The 20,809-nt window shown below is 36.0% G+C and overlaps 1 protein-coding gene across 32 annotated transcripts in view; it reads right to left on the reverse strand.

The window, feature by feature from the left end:
* The window catches only part of SNAP91 (synaptosome associated protein 91), a 140,495-nt gene that overhangs the window by 85,824 nt on the left and 33,862 nt on the right, over positions 1-20,809 (reverse strand). For all 32 annotated transcript variants that reach the window (XM_072736302.1, XM_072736387.1, XM_072736416.1 and 29 more), the window contains exons 3-7: positions 5,229-5,371; positions 4,521-4,596; positions 3,425-3,527; positions 1,695-1,788; positions 113-224 (exon numbers count right to left, since the gene is read on the reverse strand). In XM_072736302.1, the coding sequence (XP_072592403.1) occupies positions 113-224; positions 1,695-1,788; positions 3,425-3,527; positions 4,521-4,596; positions 5,229-5,371 (528 nt within the window). The remainder of the gene's footprint in view (positions 1-112; positions 225-1,694; positions 1,789-3,424; positions 3,528-4,520; positions 4,597-5,228; positions 5,372-20,809) is intronic.

Consider the following 20,809-nt stretch of genomic DNA (forward strand, 5'->3'; position numbering starts at 1 on the left):
TGACTAGAATGAATCATATATTTAGATTTTTATCTATTAAGTCTATGGCATCCAAATTTTTGCATTCTGATCCAGTCTTTATACAAAGATACCATTTTGAAGTTCTACCTACCAAGTAAGTTAATAACGCCATCATTGTAGCAAGCAAAAAGTTTGATAAGATCTTTGAAAAGAAGCATAAATGCAGCATTTATGACACCATTTGTTAGCTCATTTGGATGCACCTAGAAAAAGATAAAAATTTAATATGTTAATTACATGTCATCAAATGATAATTTTTCTCAGAGCACGTGAAAATGTCTAAAATGATTACTAAGAAATTAATCTATAGTCTACAAATGTTGTATAACTCTTTTAGTAGTAACTCTACCAATGTCAAAAGATGGACTGCAATTTTTTTTTTACTTCAATTTCAGTCAAGGAAGTTACTTCTATCAATTTTAAGATATATATACATTCTATTTGATCAATGATTCATAGGTCAATCAAATCTAACTTCTGAACATCTAGTCTTTGTTACTTTTATCATGCTATATATATATATACAAGCTCTGTTCTTTTTCCCTCTAGGACTTTTCTCCCTTAAGACAGAACTGTTTTTAAGGGCAAGAAAAGCAAAGAAAAATAAATAAATAAAGAGGAAAAAAAGTTAAGAAAAGCAATTGCATAAATATCTAGTAAGTCCTTACTGTAAAATCCATCAAAAAACAAGATGCTTTGCTGCTTTTACTGAAATTTCAAAAAGAGATGGATGTTGTAACTAGGACTCAGTTATAGATTAAACCGTATGATCTTAACAGAAATTTTAAGTCACTAATAGATGGAAATCTTTGTTCCAGGCAACCACCAAAACAGAGGAAAGCTAACATTGTGAGTTAAGAATCTTCTTACATGTCAGAATATTTATTTTCATGAATCAGATATGTCTATTTGAACTTTTCATTTTGAAATAACTGTAAATCCACATGCACTTGTAAAAAATAGAGATTCTAAGTACCATTTAACCAGTTTCTCCCAATGGTAACATCTTACAAAACTACTGTACAATATCACAACCAGGATATTGAAATTGCTACAAACCACCAGTCTTGTTCAGGTTTTCCCAGTTTAATTTGTACTCTTGTGTGTGTGTCTGTGTGTCTGTGTGTATGTGTGTAGGAGGGTTAAATATAATTTTACCACATGGGTAGCCTAATGTATTTATCACCACACTCAAGATAAGGGTATGGTTTTAAGAAATATGTCATATTGGTATTGCCAGGAGGAAGGACCATGACCAAACAAAAATAATGCTCTTCAGTGGATGGTGCCATTTAAGCAGTCTATATAAAATGGCTTCTAATAGAAGGATAAGGTATTTAACTATTTATTTAGGCTACAGATACATCTTGCAGCTATTTCACCCTGTCAAACACCAAAGGAGAACATCATCCTGCTCTGAACATGAGGTTCCAAGAATGTCCCATTCATATCTTTCCATGACCTAAGTAAATGCCTGGTAAACCACTCAGGCAACCTGGATAACCAGTCATCTTTACCATGCTAAAAGCCGACATGAAGTGTTCGAGTAGGTCATCGAAAAGAGGGAGACCTCAATCTGCTTCCTGAGTAGATTCCCAGCTTTATCTGTAGCCCACCTTCAAACAGAAGACAGTACTAATCACGTAGGACACATTTTCTAGTACGATACATACATCAAATTCAAGCAGTGCATCAATTTGTCCCTGCAGTATTGGCATACTCTTCAGGAGCTTTTCAGGAGCCATTGTCCTCATTACACCGTCCGCCCTACAATTGTTTTAAAAAAAGAAATAGATGCAACTTCCTTGTATATGGAAATTCAAGACCACATGAATTTTCCAAGCTGTGCCCCTTCCATTTCCCTGTTAATCTCATGGGATGATTGAGCTATTAAAAGGTTGTAGTTGATTCCCCTCTACATTACTTCCTCTCATCGATTCTTGTTCCTCAATCACATGGGCAGTGCTTTCTTTCTTCCTGCACTGACCTCAGGAAGAAAGCAGTGTGGTCTGGATAAAAAGAGATCAGTTGAATTACTGGATGGATTTTTCCATATCTATAATAGAGGTGTAAGTTTTGTGAATGCCAGCTTGTTTGTTTGTTTTTGAGAAAGAGAGCACATGTCTTAAAAGTGCAGAGTGGTGTATGCTAATAACTATCAAGGGAAGAAAAATGCAAGATGATATGCACAATTTGGACAAAAGGAGGTAGAGTTTAACTAGCTGCGGAGGACACAACTGGAGGTCCATGCCTGAGGGTGCATCACACAGGGCACTGAAGCGAGTGCCCAGCTACCGGCCTCTTATGGAGCCCTTGTATCCAGGGATGGTCCAGTGTGGCATTATTGAAATAGTTGAGGAAAATACCCAGCTCATGTCAACAGGCTAAAAAATGCCAACTTTCAGGGTCTCTCCCATTTCAAGGGTGGGGAAAGCATCCCAAAGTATCCTTATGTACCCATAAAAGAGTGCAGAGGTTTCTACAAAGGCTATGGACCCACTGCAGAAAGGCCGCAATGCAGCTGGGCATGTCAACAATGGTTACCCAGGGTCAGAGGAAGACATGTAAACTAGAATCATCTATAATGTGAAAGGGATGAAGTAAAAACCTTAATTTTATAAAATGTTCACCCACAAGAAACTAATTTATTTTGAACAGGCAAGTTTATATTGTTCAGCACCATGATAAAAAAGTAGTTCAAAGCTAAGGATGGGTCAGTCTTAGAAAAATAGCGTTGTCTTTTTGTGTGAATTCTTGAGAGTAAAATATTAAACATTCTGCAATACCTTGCCATTATTTCAAGTCAGGAACAATTATAAGATTTATGGCTGGGTACTTCTGATTAAATTCAGTATCTATTTAGAGGGAAATAAATGATAACTATGTTTCTGTTTCAATGGGGTTTTCTTAGTATTAAAAATCAGTTCAATTATGGTGTCTCTGTGAGTGTGAGAGTGTGTGTAATGCTAGGGAATTATTACTTCTCAAGAACAGATCTCTACCAAATACACAGTTTAGTTTTACCTCAATCAAAACACAAAGAAATAACTATTGTGAACTGAAGCCACTGTTCTTTAAACTTTGAAAGAACTTTAAATTCTCTCTCTTTAAAATTATTTAAAGGAATATATGTGTTAACAATTATGAATTGATTCTAACAAATAAAATGTTATACCACATCAACTCTGAGCAGCTAATCAGATTTTCTGCATGAAAATATAAAGTAATGCATATTACAATATCCAGCCTAACTTCAATAATACTATTGGGTCTCTTTTTTCAGGTGATTGTAAACTGGGCCTTCATGACCAAAATTTTTGATATTTAAGCTTAGTTAAGATAAGTCAAGTATGCCTCAAAGACTTACTCTGCTCAAATAAATATGAGAAAGAAAAAAACATACCCTTTCTTCACTCTGGCAAAATCAAATGCCATCTGTCTGTAAGAGAAAGCCTTTTCATTCAAATATCTACTATAGCGCCTTATGAAGGTAGACATATCATAACCTGGAAGGAAGAGCAGAAGAAATAAAACTAATCAATAAAATACCTTCAATTGTGCTTTGCTTAGTACCATTTTTTTTAAAACTCCCCAATTGTAAATAATGCTAGGATGAGGTCAATAAATGTACCAGAAAGGTCTCATTTAAAATCCTACTGCAGAAAAAAATCCTACTGCAAGAAAAATTTTAGGCATAAGACATTCCAAGACACTTCAATTTCGTTATGCTACAATCCTTGTACAGAATCTCTTTTCTGATTTTTCCTTGCATTTTTGTTCACCATTTCAAATAACAGGCTGTTTTAGGCTTAATACATGTAGCTATCTGAGAACTATCCACTTGCTTGGTGTACTTGCAATCAATAAGGATGATAAATGAACATATGACTGTGTTTTAAATTCTACTAATTTACAAAGAATGTTTCTTTAATATTGGATTTTTTTTAATTGGGAAAGTATTTTTCATTTCATTACCTTTTGTTTTTTTTTAATTTTTTAAATTAATTAATTAATTAATTTATGATAGTCACAGAGAGAGAGAGAGAGGCAGAGACACAGGCAGAGGGAGAAGCAGGCTCCATGCATGGGGAGCCCGATGTGGGATTCGATCCCAGGTCTCCAGGATCGCACTCTGGGCCAAAGGCAGGCACTAAACTGCTGCGCCACCCAGGGATCCCCCCTTTTGTACTTTCATAAACAAATGACTATGGGTCTAGAATACTGACTGTTACAGTAAATACTCAAAAAGACAAAAAGCAAAATTAGAACGCAATTTATATGCTGAGTTCTCTAACAGTTAAATATTTTAATGCTCTACAAAGTAACTATATAATTACTTTTACATTTTTTCTTAAATACAACAGAACTACCAGCTATACTAATTATAGATTAAGAACCTAACCTCACTTCAAAAAAAAAAAAAAAAACAAAAAAACAAAACCTTGCATCAAAAGCATAAAAGCATTATCCAAAAAATTAGAAAACATAAATATTCTCACCATGGGATCCACTTTTGTCTAAAAAATTGCTGAGATTGAACAACGTATTTCTAGAAGCCAAGTACTGAATAAATCTCTGAAAAACAAAAATCAGAATTAAAATCAGTATTTCCAAATCATCCCTTTAAACAATTGCTGATACTAAGCGATATTACAAATTCTCTTTATGATTTTTTTTTTTTTACTCAGTTATACAGTTTCCTAGTCTACTGACTTTCTCTAAGGAAAAAAGACCAAAAAGTACTAGCTGAATTAGAATTAAGTTTTATGATTTTTCACTTTTTATATAACAAAGACTGCAATTTAATATGATTCAGTAAGTACCCCATGTAATAAGGGTAATTTTTATTTCATTAATATTTTCCAAGATTAAGCATTTTTGTAAAAGCAATTTTCACTTAAAGGTGCAAAAGACTGTTTCTAATGGGAAGAATAATTTTATTGTCCCTTTCTCCTAACATTTTTGCCCACTAATACATTTACATGAGATATGCCTTTTAGGTACTAGTAATATTTAATATTTCAATGTCTCCCAGAGAATGTCTAACTTAACATTTTAAAAAATAGCAAAATAGAATATTAAAATTGTACTCTGGACGATACTGAGCCATATATCTCCTCTTCTTCTCCTAATTAATGAAAAGTAAAAGAGCCCTCCATAAATGCCTCCCTCCCTCACCGAAAAAAGGAAAAGTTTACTCCATTTACCTCATTTCCATGCACCATGAGATGATGTGTTGTGACTAAAGCTTTAAATACAACCACCCAGCTACTGTTTGTTGCCCGCTCAAAGAGTGTGTCAGCCATCTGAGGAATATTAACATTGGTCTCATTGGTAGCCTGGATCAAATCTATGAAAGTACAAGAAATCCAACAATGATATTAATCATTACATGTGAAACTTCATTTCAAATTTTAAACATTTAAACCTGTTTACTAAAATAGGAGTCCCCAAATTGCTTTGACAATAGCTACCAAAGTAAAAAAAATAAGCGGTAATATTTTTACACATACACACATATACATGATTTACCCAATGCATTTATTTTTTCTTGAGTTTATTTTTTGCCATTGAATTCTCTTCTGTGTCTTCTGAATTTTATGTTTTCTCATACTAATGTCGTTCTTTAAAATTGCAAATTCCAGGAAAGCTAAGCCTCATGTTAATTCTCTTTTCTCATACAATTCCTCAAACATGTGGACACTTATTCTATACACCATTTGAAGGCCGTAACATAAGTGTATTTTTTTAAACATTAAATGGCTAAACATATACTTCACTTGGATTTTAATTTTGATGGGAGCTAATAAATATACTTGCCACCCAAGTGGCAGAATGAGAGCAAATAATTAAAAAAATTCTATTACACTTACCTAAGCTTCCGAAGAATACCATGAATGCATTAAATTACTATTATGTGACATCAGTCTACAAAAGTAAACCTTTATAATGTATTCACTGTCCACATTTACATATCAAATATGTACAATTCCAGCTATACCTCAGAGGAAAAGTTTTGTTTATATAGTGGCCAGGGTGGGCTGCCAGCATTCAGAATAACTGGTGAGTGCTGTCAAAAAGTTATCTGAGGCCAAGTTCAAAAAGGGTGTTGCCTGTGTTCTCCTCTAGGATTTTGATGGCTTCTTGTCTCACATTGAGATCTTTCATCCATTTTGAGTTTATCTTTGTGTATGGTGCAAGAGAGTGGTCTAGTTTCATTCTTCTGCATGTGGATATCCAATTTTCCCAGCACCATTTATTGAAGAGACTGTCTTTTTTCCAGTGGATAGTCTTTCCTGCTTTGTCTAATATTAGATGACCATAAAGTTGACAGAATAGAGAATCCAGAAGTAGACCCTCAACGTTATGGTCATCTAATATTAGACAAAGCAGGAAAGACTATCCACTGGAAAAAAGACAGTCTCTTCAATAAATGGTGCTGGGAAAATTGGATATCCACATGCAGAAGAATGAAACTAGACCACTCTCTTGCACCATACACAAAGATAAACTCAAAATGGATGAAAGATCTCAATGTGAGACAAGAAGCCATCAAAATCCTAGAGGAGAACACAGGCAACACCCTTTTTGAACTTGGCCACAGCAACTTCTTGCAAGATACATCCATGAAGGCAAGAGAAACAAAAGCAAAAATGAACTATTGGGACTTCATCAAGATAAGAAGCTTTTGCACAGCAAAGGATACAGTCAACAAAACTAACAGACAACCTGCAGAATGGGAGAAGATATTTGCAAATGACGTATCAGATAAAGGGCTAGTTTCCAAGATCTGTAAAGAACTTATTAAACTCAACACCAAAGAAACAAACAATCCAATCATGAAATGGGTAAAAGACATGAACAGAAATCTCACAGAGGAAGACACAGACATGGCCAACATGCACATGAGAAAATGCTCTGCATCACTTGCCATCAGGGAAATACAAATCAAAACCACAATGAGATACCACCTCACACCAGTGAGAATGGGGAAAATTAACAACGCAGGAAACCACAAATGTTGGAGAGGATGTGGAGAAAAGGGAACCCTCTTACACTGTTGGTGGGAATGTGAACTGGTGCAGCCACTCTGGAAAACTATGTGGAGGTTCCTCAAAGAGTTAAAAATAGACCTGCCCTGCGACCCAGCAATTGCACTGTTGGGGATTTACCCCAAAGATACAGATGCAATGAAACGCCGGGACACCTGCACCCCAATGTTTATAGCAACAATGTCCACAATAGCCTTATGATTTTCTTAATAACTTTTTTCTCACTTTATTGTAAGGAATATAGTATATAACACATGTAACATAAAAAATATGTATTAACTGATTATGTTACCAGTAAAGCTTTTTGGTCAACAGTAGGATTTTGGAGAAGTCAAAAGTTATGCTCAGACTTTTGACTGTGCTGGTGATCAATGACCTTAACCCCCGAGGGGTTGCTCAAGGGTCAACTGGTACTTCCTACAGCACAGTATGACCTCCTTGGAACAATACGACAAGACTTCTATTACAGGCCACAGCTACCTTGCAGAGAACAGCATATGATACTCAGTTACAAGAGAATCCCACGCAACAAATGCAGAGAGACAGACTTATCTTTTTCCTTACTCAAAATCTACACTCAGAATCATTAAACTATACATTTGCTTTATACGTTTCTCTATTTTACAAAAAAAATAAGGTTTAAAAAAGTTGGTACTGCATCTCTGAAATGAATTCTAGACTAAAGGGTATCAATAACTGTTCTGAATTATAAATGGACCAGATTAGGCTTACTTTTTACTTTATTTTAAATTCCAGTCATCATCCCTATTCATTTTAACATCCTTCTCTCAATATTTTTCCTTTATTAGAATTCTACTCATCCTTCCGGAAATCTTTCCTGGTCCTTTTTAAAATGCAGCCCCACGTGGCCTCCTGCTGCTTTGAAACCTGAGGCATTTTGTTCCTGGTGCCTATTCAGGTTAGATGTGTATCCATCAAAACTTCCTACCATACCAAAGCTCCTTGAGAATGGAAAGAATCACATCAATGTCTGTTTTCTGTGTAGAGCTTTGCAGAGCACTGTGACAATAAACAACTGTTGAGAAAATGTACGAAACCTCCCATACTTTAACCAAAATATAGCAAAAAGTTCTTTGAAAAGGAAAAATCACTAAGCAGTAACATTGTTTTCTAAGGCTACATTATGGGACTACTTTACACTTGAAATTCTGTTTCTATCACAAACTCTTCTATTCATTTATTGAACTGGGCTCTCGGGATACAGAAACATATTGCTGGTCAGAGAAGACAAATACCTGTTCAGATAATAGAGAAAGCCCTATAAGAAATGAGTAAAGAGAGGCAACAAGAGAGAGTAAAGAGAGCTCAGGTCCAGGGACTAGCTTAGCCCCTGTCTAGATGTACAACTTGGCAAACTAAATGTCTCTTTGACTTAGGCCCTTATCTTTAAAATGGGAAGGAATAATCACTACCTTTTAGGACTATTATAAGGATTGCAAAGTGTCTGAGCATAGTAGGCACCTAAAATAAATGTTTGTAAATACTGTTATACACATACTACATTATGAAAACAGAGCAGAGTAGTAGGAAAGGCTCCATGGGAGAGGAACCTAATGTCACAGCTACGCTATAGGAGAGGAGTGAGAAGGACATTTTTACCAAGTGTGCAAAAAAGGAGAGCCCTAAGACATGGTGTGTTCTTGGAGAACTGTGGTGGTCTGGGACCTGGAATGTGTGGTGGGAGGAACATAACTAAAAAGCTAAGGGATGACCACTGAGGGATTTCACACATGACTTAAAGAGTTTGGACCGCACCCTATGGACCAACAGGAACCCTTGGAAGTATTTTAGTAGAGAAGTAGAAGACTTTCACTTTTCCAGTCAACCACATCATTCAGCGACTACTAAATTCCATCTGCAAGGTAAGCAGAGGCATAGAATAACGAATAATTACCTTTGCCTGGAAAGATATACTAGAATACAGGAAAAAGAATAAGTTAGCCCAGTGAGAGTTAGATGAGGTGAACCTGGCTAATGAATAGGAATGGAAATAGAGGGACATAATGAATGGAGCAGAAAGATATTCAGTTCAGGAGGCTCAACTGATGGGATTTCCGGGTGTGCAAATGGTATTAGAGGGGAAGGGAAAATGAATCATGAACAATTTCAGATTTCTGGTTTGGGGTTCAGTAAATGCTTTTTGTTTTTACTGAAAAGGGAGGGAAGTTGGTTTCAAAGGAGACAAACTATTTTGAACACAAATATTTGAAATAGCTGCTGGAGATCTACGTTGAGATGTCTGATAGGGGACTAGAAGCATGTTCTAAAGTTCAGGACAAACATTTAGCCTAGATACAAATTTGGGAGTCATCAGCAATGAAATGGGAGCTGAATCATGTTAGGAGAAGAGGTAACCCGAAGATCCTACAAAGAAACAATAGAAATAAATAAGTAAAGAAGTAAGGATCAAAGCTAAGAAAGACCAACATTTAAGAGATGAATAGAAGATGAGTGAAATAAGTCAGATGGTAAACAGAAGCCCAGGAAAGTGAAATAGTGAAAGTCAATTAAGAAGCAAGGTTTGAAAAATTCAAAAGGCAATTAGGGAATCACCAATGTAAAATACTACAGGGTCCTCACAAGCTGAACCCCAGGAACAGAATATGTACAACTAAGGGACTGCTCCCGTGGGAAGGAAATAAAGCTCAAGCATAGACTAGATATAAAGGGGAGAGTTTCAAAGAAAGGGTTTTTGTTTTTGTTTTTATGGTTTAACGAAGGGAGACATTTAAGCACGTTTAGGACTAAGCAGGAAAAGCCAAAAAGAAGTGAGGGTAAAAGGAGAGTAGAGATCACTTATGGGAAAGTCTAGAGGCAGAATGAGCTCTAGAATTCAAGGCTCAGATGTCAGAATTAGCCTCAAAGAAGAGGGTCATACAACAAGGAGAGGTAAAGACGGGTGCTGGAGTGGAGATGGAAGAATGATCAGATACAATGCTACTGACAGGTATGCTCTTGGTGAAGCAGAAGTTATAAATTGTATTAAATCTTGACCTTGGGATCCCTGAGTGGCTCAGTGGTTTAGCACCTGCCTTCGGCCCAGGGCCTGATCCTGGAGACTCGGGATTGAGTCCCACATCGGGCTCCCTGCATGGAGTCTGCTTCTCCCTCTGCCTGTCTCTGCCTCTCTCTCTCTGTGTGTCTCTCATGAATAAATAAATGGTCCAGGGCGTGATCCTGGAGTCCCGGTATCGAGTCCCACACCAGGCTTCTGGCATGGAGCCTGCTTCTCCCTCTGCCTGTCTCTGCCTCTCTCTCTCTCTGTGTCTCTCATGAATAAAGATTTAATGAATAAAGATTTAATTTATTTATTCATGAGAGACACACACACAGAGAGAGGCAGAGACACAGGCAGAGGGAGAAGCAGGCTCCATGCCCAATGTGGGACTTGATCCTGGGATTCTAGGATCACGCCCTGGACCGAAGGTAGGCACTAAACCACTGAGCCACCCAGGGATCCCCTAAATAAAATCTTTAAAAATAAATAAATAAATAAATAAATAAATAAATAAATAAATAAATCTTGACCTTAAAGTAGTCACCTTTTTAATATTCTGTGTCAAGGGTTGGCAAACTACAACTTGCTGGGCAATCTGGCTTGCTTCTTGTTTTGTAAATAAAGTTTTATTGGAACACAGCCATGCCCATTTGTTTGCATATTGTCTAAGGCTGCTTTCATGCCACAGTGACATAAATGAACAGTTACAACACTCAACTCAAACTAAATTCAGTGGTCCACGAAGTCTAACATTTACTCTCTGTCCCTTTAGAGAAAAAGTTTGCTGATTTTGTTCTGTCACTAAATGGGAAGTGTGCATGAAACACCTCTGATGTATAACATAGATTAATGGCTGTCTCGAGGAAAAGCAATTGTGTGTTCGAATTGTAAGCTGAACTAACTACTCACATAGACCACTATTTTTACTTGAAAGAATGACTGATAGACTTCAATCCGTGGTAGTTTTGACTTGGTATTCAGCTCTCAACAATAAAGTGAGCCTGTCACATCAAAGAAAACAAATGACAGTACTGACTGCCAATGATAAAATTCAATCTTTCAAGTAAAAATTGGAATCTTAGCAAACTTGTGTCTGCTACAGTAAGCTTCACAATTTTCCAGTTTTATGATAAGACTGTTGGTGACATTAATGAGTATCACTTGTTGATATTATATAATGAAATACAACAACATTTTGGAAGACATATCTCAGTGAACTGGTATTTTTTAAATGACTAGTATGTAAAGTTATAAAACAATACATTTGATTAATTCAAAGTAAAGACAAACTAATACTAATGGATCTTAATGTAACAGAGTACATAAAAAATCCACTGATGTAGTTTCTGAATCAATACTGCGATTTAAATTTAAGAAACTATCACTTAAAGAGTTATGGTGTATAAAAAGGATATTAAAAAGTGTATTAAAAAGTATTTAAAAAGGATATCCACAATTTTCTGAAAAAGCTATTAAAACAGTTCTCCCCTTTCCTACTGTGTATCTGTGTGAGGATGGATTTTCCTTATATACTTCAACTAACACAAATATCCCAATAGATTGATACAGAAACAGATATGAGCATCTGTCTTCTATTGAGCAAGACATGAAAGAGAGGTATTAAGATATAATACCACTCCTTTCATATTTTTTTTGCTTTGGAAAACAATTATTTTCCTTAAAAGTATTATTTGTATTAATATGTCAATAGATTTACTATTGCTATTTTAAAATAAAAAATATTTTAAAATTTCCTCAGTTTCAATTTCTAATACATTAAATATCTAAAGATATAACTTACATAAATGAAAGTTCTTTGAATTCCTCAATAATTTAAAAGTACAAAGGTATCCCGAGACCAGTTTGAGAGTTGCTATTCTTAGTATGTATCTAAAAAGAGAATTGCTAGGTTGTAGAGTATCCACATATTTAACCTTACAAAATGTTTTTACATAGTCATTGCAACATTTATATTCTCACTAGTAGTTTATAGAAGTATCTACTGCTTTACTTGCTCACCAAATAAAGGGTTTCTATTAAAGAATTTCAAAAATTAAAACAAAGAATAGACAAAAACACAGAAAAAAAGTTCTTAAAACTGTAAGAATCTAAATGCTGAATACCTGTCCTTAGAGTTCCTTAGAATTCAAAGTGTTAGCTGAACTTGGGGAGACAGATCTGATATCTTTTAAGAGACAGGTTTTAAAATAGCTTTATTGAAGCACAACTGACATACAAAAAAAAACTAGATGTTTAAAGGATATTTTAAGTTTTGACAAACATGTATCCATAAAACTATCATCAAAATCAAAATAATGAACATATCTATCACCTCCAAAGTTTTCCTGGAGACTTTCTATAACTCTTCTTTCCTACCCCTCACCATTCTTTGCTGCTGTACCTTAGCAACTAACAATTTGCTGTCAGCCAATACACAAGCAGTTTGTATTTTCTAATACAATAAAAGTTCTCTAATAAGGAGAATAGTCCATTTGGCGGGTGGGGAGGCAGAAGAGAAGTTCTGGCTTCTTTCATTCGGGATAATTATTTTGAGATTCATCTAGTTCCTGCAGGTATCAATAGGTCCAATAGTTCATTCCTTCTTATTACTTGGGTATGTTGTGTTATATGGACAGAGCAAATTATTCATTCACCTATTGATGGATATTTGGAATGACTCCAGTTTTTGCTTATTACAAGTAAGCTGCCATGAACATTTGTGTACGAGGATTTGCATGAACATATGCTTTCAATTCCTTGGGTTACTGCCTAGGAGTAGACTGTTTAAATCACTTCAAAGTAAATATTTAAGATACTGCCAAACTACTTCCAAAATGGTTGTATCATGTTACACTCCCACCAGCAGTGTATGGGCAGTCCAGTTTATTTTTTTGCCATTCTAACAGGTGTGATATGGCATCTAATGATGGTTTTTCTTTGCATTTCTGTAATGGTACTAATGTTGAACATATTTTTCATCTATTTTTTGTTACTTTATTTGTCGTAGGCATAAATTCTTTGCCCATTTTTATTGGATTGTTTCCTAATTATTTCCTATTTTGGACCAAGTCCACTATCAGATATATAATTTGCAAATATTTTCTCTAAGTCTATGGCTTCCCATTTCATGCTCTTAACAGTGTCTTTCAAAGAACAGATATCCTCAGTTATGATGAAGTCTTATCTACTAAGTTTTTCTTTAAGGGTTCAATGCTTTTGTGTCATATCTAAGAAATCTTTGCTTGAGCCAAAGTCACAAATATTTTCTCCTGTGTTTCTTCTAGAGGTTTTTTTTTTTTTTAAATTTTTATTTATGATAGGCACACAGTGAGAGAGAGAGAGGCAGATACACAGGCAGAGGGAGAAGCAGGCTCCATGCACCGGGAGCCCGACGTGGGATTCGATCCCGGATCTCCAGGATCGTGCCCTGGGCCAAAGGCAGGCGCCAAACCGCTGCGCCACCCAGGGATCCCGTCTTCTAGAGGTTTTATAGTTTTAGGATTGTATGATTATGTATGCTTAAATCTATAATACATTGTTAATTTTAATAAATGGTATGAAGTATGGATATAGGGGTTTTTTTTTTTGCATGTATCAAACTGTTCCAGCACCATTTGTTGAAAAAAATTATTCTCTCCTACTCTTTATTCTTTCCCACTTTATACCTTTCTCAAAAATCAATTAACCACATATCTTGGGGTCTACTTCAGGACTTATTCTGTTCTTTTGATCTATTTGTCTGCTTTTATACCAATACCACACTATCTTTGTTAATGTAAATTTTAATAATTCTTTAAATCAGGTAGCGTTAGCCCTCTAACTTTGTTCTTTTTCAAAGTAGTTTTTGTTTTTTTAAATCCGTTGTATTTCCATTAAGTTTTATAATGAACTTATCACTTTTAACAAAAAAATGTCTGCTGGGATTTTGATGGGGATTGTGTTGATTACATAGATCTGAGGTGATTCGGCACTTTAGCAATACTGAGTCTTCCCACTATGTACATGGTCTGTCTCTCCGTGTATTTAGATCTGCTTTAATTTGTCCCAGCAATCTCATGCAGTATTCAGTATACAGATCTTACATATATTTTGTCAGATAAATACTGCACACATTTTGATGATATGGTAAATGGTATTGTTTCTTTTTTCATTTCAATTTCTAATTGTTCATTGCAAATATTAATACAACTTACTTTTGTATATTGACTGTATCCCACAACTTTGCTTAACTCATCAGTTCTTTTTTGCAGATTGTATCATATATTCTACAGAGATGACATTATCTCTGATAAAGTTAGTTTTTACTTCTTTGCAACCTTGATAACTTTTCCTCCTCCTCTTGTTTTTTTTTTTTTCTTTATGGTATTGGTACAGGCTAGAATCTCCATTGCAATTTGAAGAGTGGTGAGAAAGAACATGTCTTTCTTTTTTCCAGATCTTAATCAGAAAAAAAATTCAGTTTATTCAGTTTTTCACTAGTGAATGTGATGTTAGCAGTAGGTTTTTTACAGCTATCCTGTGTCACATTAGGGAAATTTCCATCTATTCCTAGTTTTCTGAGAGTTTTTGCTATAAATGGATATTGGATTTTTGTCAAATATATTTTCTGTATCTACTGAGATGATCACATTGTTTTTATTTTTCTATTACTATGGTGAATTAATTTTATTCTTTTACTAAAGATTTTATTTATTTATTTGAGAGAGAGAGAGAAAGTGCAAGGCAGAGGAGTAAAGGGAAAAGCACACAGAGCTCTCTGCAAAGAGCACGCAGTCTGACTTGGGGCTGATCCCATGACCTTGTGATTATGACCTGAGCCTGAATCAAGAGTCGGACACTTAACCGATTGAGCCACCCAGGTGCCATACATTGAGTATTTTCAAATGTGAAACAAGCTTTGCATTCTTGGGATAAACTCCCGTGGTCATGATATTTTATCTTTCTGCCACTGGATTTAATTTGCTAAAATTTTGTTAAGAATTTTTATGATTGGGGTGCCTGGCTGGCTCAGTCACAATGTGTGACTCTTAATCTCAGGATCGTGAGTTTGAGCCCCACACTGGGTGTAGAGATTAAATAAAAATTTGTTTTAAAGAGAATTTTTAGGGATCCCTGGGTGGCGCAGCGGTTTGGCGCCTGCCTTTGGCCCAGGGCGCGATCCTGGAGACCCGGGATCGAATCCCACGTCAGGCTCCTGGTGCATGGAGCCTGCTTCTCCCTCTGCCTGTATCTCTGCCTCTCTCTCTCTCTCTCTCTGTGACTATCATAAATAAATAAAAATTAAAAAAAAAATAAAAATAAAAAGAATTTTTACATCTATGTTCATGGGGGATATTGGCCTATAGTTTCTTTTGTAATACCTTTGTCTGGTTCTGCAATGAGAATAATGGGGTCTTAAAGTAAGAATTCTCTCATCTTCAATCTTCTAGAAGAGTTTGTATAGAATTGGGATTATTTCTTTTTTTATTTTTTTTATTTTTTATTTTTATTTTTATTTTTTTTTGGGGGGATTATTTCTTTTTTTAAATATTTGGTAGTCTTCTGGGCCTGGAGTTATCTTTGAAAGAATGTTTCTAACCATTGAGTCTGGGTAGCTTGTGCTTTTCAACACATTTGTCTTTTTCATGTAAGTTGTTATATTGGCTTCAAGTTGTTGGTAGCATTCCCCATATTGCCCTTTTAACATCTGTAGAATCAGTAGCGATGTCATCTCATAATTGCCTGTTATTGGTAATTTAAGTCTTTTTCTTTCTGATCAGTCTGGGTAAAGTCATTTCAATTGTATCAATCTTCCCAAAGACTCAGCTCCATCTCTGCAATTCAGAGGAGGCCCCAATTCAGGTGGGGTCCTCCATCTTGTGCTACAGTCTGGACCCCCTCTCCTGACAGTAAGCTGGGACAATCCTAGAGCTCACTTTGTTCTCCATCTCATAGGGATCACTGAGCCCTAATGCCTGATGTTCAATACACTGAAAACAGTTATTTGATACAGCTTTGTCCAGTTTCTCAGTTGTTTCAGGCAGGGGGGTACAGACCCTGTTACAGACCCTGTTACTCCATCTTGCGACAAAGTAGAAGTCTTCTTTTTTGGTAGTTTTAAGTAACTGAAAATATGTTAGAAAATCCCTCTAAGGCAAGATAATCAACAGAATAAGAGAATAAAAGAAATAGATACGAGTGGAAAAAGGACTTTAACTTTGGAGAACTGTAAAGAACTGCTCACTAAAATAAGAAAATAGTGATAAACCCGAATAGCTCTCAAATTTGTGATCACTTACTTCTTTTTCCACTACTACATGAGACTTTCAACCACTTCCAGCATGTCAAAAGGTAGCACATGACAGGGTCCTTGTTACCTCTTTCCTGGACTTCTCTATAACCTGTTCTCTAGATTACCTCCAGCCTACAACTAGATAAAACTTGTGGAAAAACAACTGGCCAAGTGTACACTTATGATCTTGGCAGTTACCTACTCACCAACCCCCCACTTCCTGCTATCCACTGAATTAAATACAGTTACCTCAATCCTGAGTTAAAGAGCTCCTATCAGAAGGCACAGTTACTTTCCTACCCTTTTTTACCATCTGTACACCAGCAACATTTTATCAATACCTTTTCATGGTGTTCTTATTGCCTAGAATGTCTCTGCCTTCACTCTTTTGAGATCTCATCTTTTAAAGTCATCTCAAATACTATAATCTCCAAGAAATCTCTTCTGATACTGCCCTCAAATGGAGAAGAGACTTCAGTTCTCTCTTTCATGCAGGGCGGGGCAAAGAACACTGACCTGGGGCCAGAGACCTGGTTTACAACTGAACTCTGCAACTTATGGACAAGTTGATTTGGCCCCTCTGTGGCTCTATATTTTAACTAGAAATTGGAGTAATATGAACTACCTTACAGGACATTGTCATGTGTGCTAATCTTTACATACCTTCATTATAGGCCTTATTACACAAAATTATAATTGTTAATTTACATGTCTTTGCTCTCTTGGAGCTCAGGATCCAAAAGGTAGGAATGAGGTCATATCTATATCTCTTGATCCCTAGTCCCTAACACAGGCTCTGGCATATAAAAGACACTCAGTAAATGACATGGCTATGACTGGCTTAGCATTCTGTGCCTCAGTGTACTTTCATACTAAACTGATAGTGGGTGGTAAAGGTGTAATTCTTTCCACAATTCTTACTGGATACAACTGGATCACCAAATTAGAGTTACTTTCTATGTCATGGATTTATATATACTTTTATCAGCAGCCTAAATTTAGAAAGGGAACTTAAGTTCCATTTTTAAATCTCTAAGTTTAATTTCAAGATTCTTGTCACACCCCACCAGAACAGCAATTTTCCTTAGACTGAATGTCAGAAAGGGGAACAAAGATTGATCATTACTTTATCTTACAATCATCTTCTAAATTCACCCCCCTAAAAAAGATGAGAAGCTACGGAACAACGTCCAGTGATACACTAATATAGATTTCAAAAATAACATCTCAGAGTATTTGCCACATGATCTAAATTCGATATAAATTCATTAAATGTTCTTTTAAATTTATATCTTTTCTTCTCCCTTCTCTACTCTCTCCCTTTCCTCCTACTAGTTAACAACATTGGAGTGTTCAAACATTTGAAAATAGAAGGTGATCTTTCAAATTTGAACAATACAAAAAGATAATGACGCAGATGGTCTGAGGTTGTTTGGGTTCAGTATAAAAGGCAGACATTAATGATTGCCTCATCAATACCTATTTCCTTCTCTCTTCTTCCTTCGCAGCAAATGCCACCCATTCCTCCTGCCTGGCCCACACATCAGAAAAGCAAAAATATGCCAGATACATGCAATCCCTCTTTCCCTTGTAGCTAGACATGGACATATGAGGGGCAGTCTGTTTGGTCACCATAGAAAACTTTTTACTTTGAAATAAATGGCGTTTTGTAATTAACAGGGTGGAAATAGGCCTTGAACGGATACAGTTGTGTAGGCATGGGACATCATGTGTATGCATGAGACATAATGGTCATCTTGAGATGGAAGCAAGCTGGAGACAGCAGTGGGGAAACATGAAAAGCACCTGGGTCTGTGTTGGTGCTGTTGAGCTGCTAATCAAACCCTGGAACTGCCCCACCTCCAGACTTATTAAGGAAGATAGTAAATTAGCTTATTAATTTCCAACTTGGGATATTCTGTTACAGCCAAACAATCCTAAGTGATACAAACTGCAACAAAACACAATAGAAGGAATGAGGCCCATGACTTCTACAGCGTCTTCCAGCTTTAGTATCATTTAAGTATCTCCCTGTTTCTAAAAATCACATTATTTCTGCTCTTTTACAAGTTCAACAACCCCCAGCAGTGCCTTCCCTTAGATTAAGGGGTCCTTTGTGTAGAAGCTCTGTTTCAGGTGAGTTGGTTATAGGAACTAGGAAAAAAAGCACAGATGAAAGGATCACATTTTGGGAAAGAAAAAGATAATATCCTTCTGCAATGCAGAAAGAAGACCTAATAATGTGAAATAATTTTATAAAATATAAATTTTGCATATACACCTTCTGAGGCGGCATGGGGAAGAATGGAAAATAATCAGAACAAAAATATGAAGCAGGTGGTCAGACATCCCAAGATTGAGGAGAGGTGCTGGGAGAATTATGTCCACTCTAGGCAGGGCTGGGCATGTAGAATGAAATGGCCTCATGAGGGTTGAGGTGGGAGCAATGCCTAACAGGGAAGCACTGAGAGCCGCATAAATGACAGCAAAGGTGGGACAGCAGGAGTGAGAGCTGATGACCCTCACCTGTTAACTGTAGACAACAAGGCTGAATGGAGCAGGAACCAAAAGAATAAGTACTAGTGGCTTTACAGAAATTGATGTGGAGCAGTTTGCAAATCTGCCTGATATGATGAACAAAACTTAACAACAGTATCCTTCTTCAAATAAATACTCCTTTAAATAAAAATGCATGAAATGTGAGCTTTAAATTTTTTTCATTTAATTTAGTCAATATAGATACATAAAAACTTTATTTGTATTTTTATATTACTACAATATGAACTTTCTAAACTAGGTAAACTATTATTTTTTTCATCTCAAAGAAAATTACGTATACTTTATGACTTTTTTGTAGTTCTTTGTACTACAAAAATACCCTTCTTATACTGTTTGTTCCTCTATAGGATTTTGGCAGATTCGAAATAAGGAGATGCAGTATACAGCATAGTTAAGTCATTCAATTAAGGTTTTGGAACGAGACCAGATCCATCCAGTTCAATTACCATCTGTTATTTAATAACTGTGTGACCTTGAGCAAAGTTGCTTCTCTTAACTTCCATTTCTGCATTACTATGATAGAGAAAATAATGGCACCTATCTGACAGCTATTTTATTAAAGTGGGTAAGGCAAGCAAAATGTAGCAGAGCCTGATACCTAAGGGATGGACATCAAAACATCTCTCTATATATTTTCATATATATGTAAAATTCATCAGTATATAAATAATAAACATTTATATATAGATATACACATAGTATAATCCACACTAAGGGTTGGATACACATAATTCTAATTAGATTCACTGTCTGGCCACATGTATCAAAACAACTTGGCATACATTGTTAATTAATTTCATTCATTCATTAACAAATATTTACTGAATGCTTATCACGTGCTCAGCAGAGATAAGTACTGTGATAGAAAATAAAAATAAGGGGTAGAGAATAATACTGGGTACTATTTCAGACAGGGTGACGAGAAAAGGCATCCTGAAGGAAATAACATGTAAAGAGACCTAAATGCAGCAAGAAAAGAAAGAGAATCTGTGTAGAGGAAGGCATGTGCTTTTTTTTGTTGTTTCTCTTTCTACCCACTTTACCCTACTCTGTCATTCTCTTCTTGGACTTCACTCTTAGCCGCAGGGAATGCCATGCCTTGTGTAATGTTTGAACTACACCCAAAGGTATGTCTGTTGTCTGTGGGGCACATAAAAGGATGTCCTCAGAGTTATGTCAATAATTTAAGGCATCATGGCACACTATACTCTAAAGTGTTCTAAATATGAGTCAGTTTGAGGGGCAGGCATCAGAAACTTCTCAAAGTGAATGTTATAAAATTACTATAAATCCTCTGACCCATTGGAGTAAAGGGGATACTGACCATCCTGCCTCCTCAGTGCAGCATCATAAGTCACAAAGCTTCAAGGAGCCAGCTTAATTGCCCAGCCACCTGCCTGCATGAATCTGAGTCCAGGGCCATGTACCATACACTACTGTGTGAAATTAGGGTCTGGGAAATAAGTACGCAATCCATGTGCCAATACTGCATCCTCAGTTCACTCTAGTTAAGACTCTGGTGGTAGAAAATCATTAGGACAAAAACTGAAAGTCTCTCTTTTTGTCTTTTAGGATCCATACACAGCCTGCTCTGGCATTAACCATGTAACATTTAAGCAAGTCACTGGATTTCTTTAGCCTAGAGTCTTCATCCAAGAGGTGGAAATAATCACATATGTCCACTAACCATAATACTACATTGCTTTTATGTTTTATTCTCTTGAATGTTTTCTTATAAACCATCACCTGGTTCTCAAAAGAATTCCATGCTTTAAGAAGCAGATGACAATTTATATGAACAGAACTTTAAAAGGACATGTAGGTAGTACTATAAAAAAAGTAGGTAGTACTACAGATGTGAAAGATGACATTTGTAACAGGCCACTG

This window comes from Vulpes vulpes, chromosome 1 (genome assembly GCF_048418805.1).
Source record: "Vulpes vulpes isolate BD-2025 chromosome 1, VulVul3, whole genome shotgun sequence".
Classification (NCBI taxonomy): domain Eukaryota; kingdom Metazoa; phylum Chordata; class Mammalia; order Carnivora; family Canidae; genus Vulpes; species Vulpes vulpes.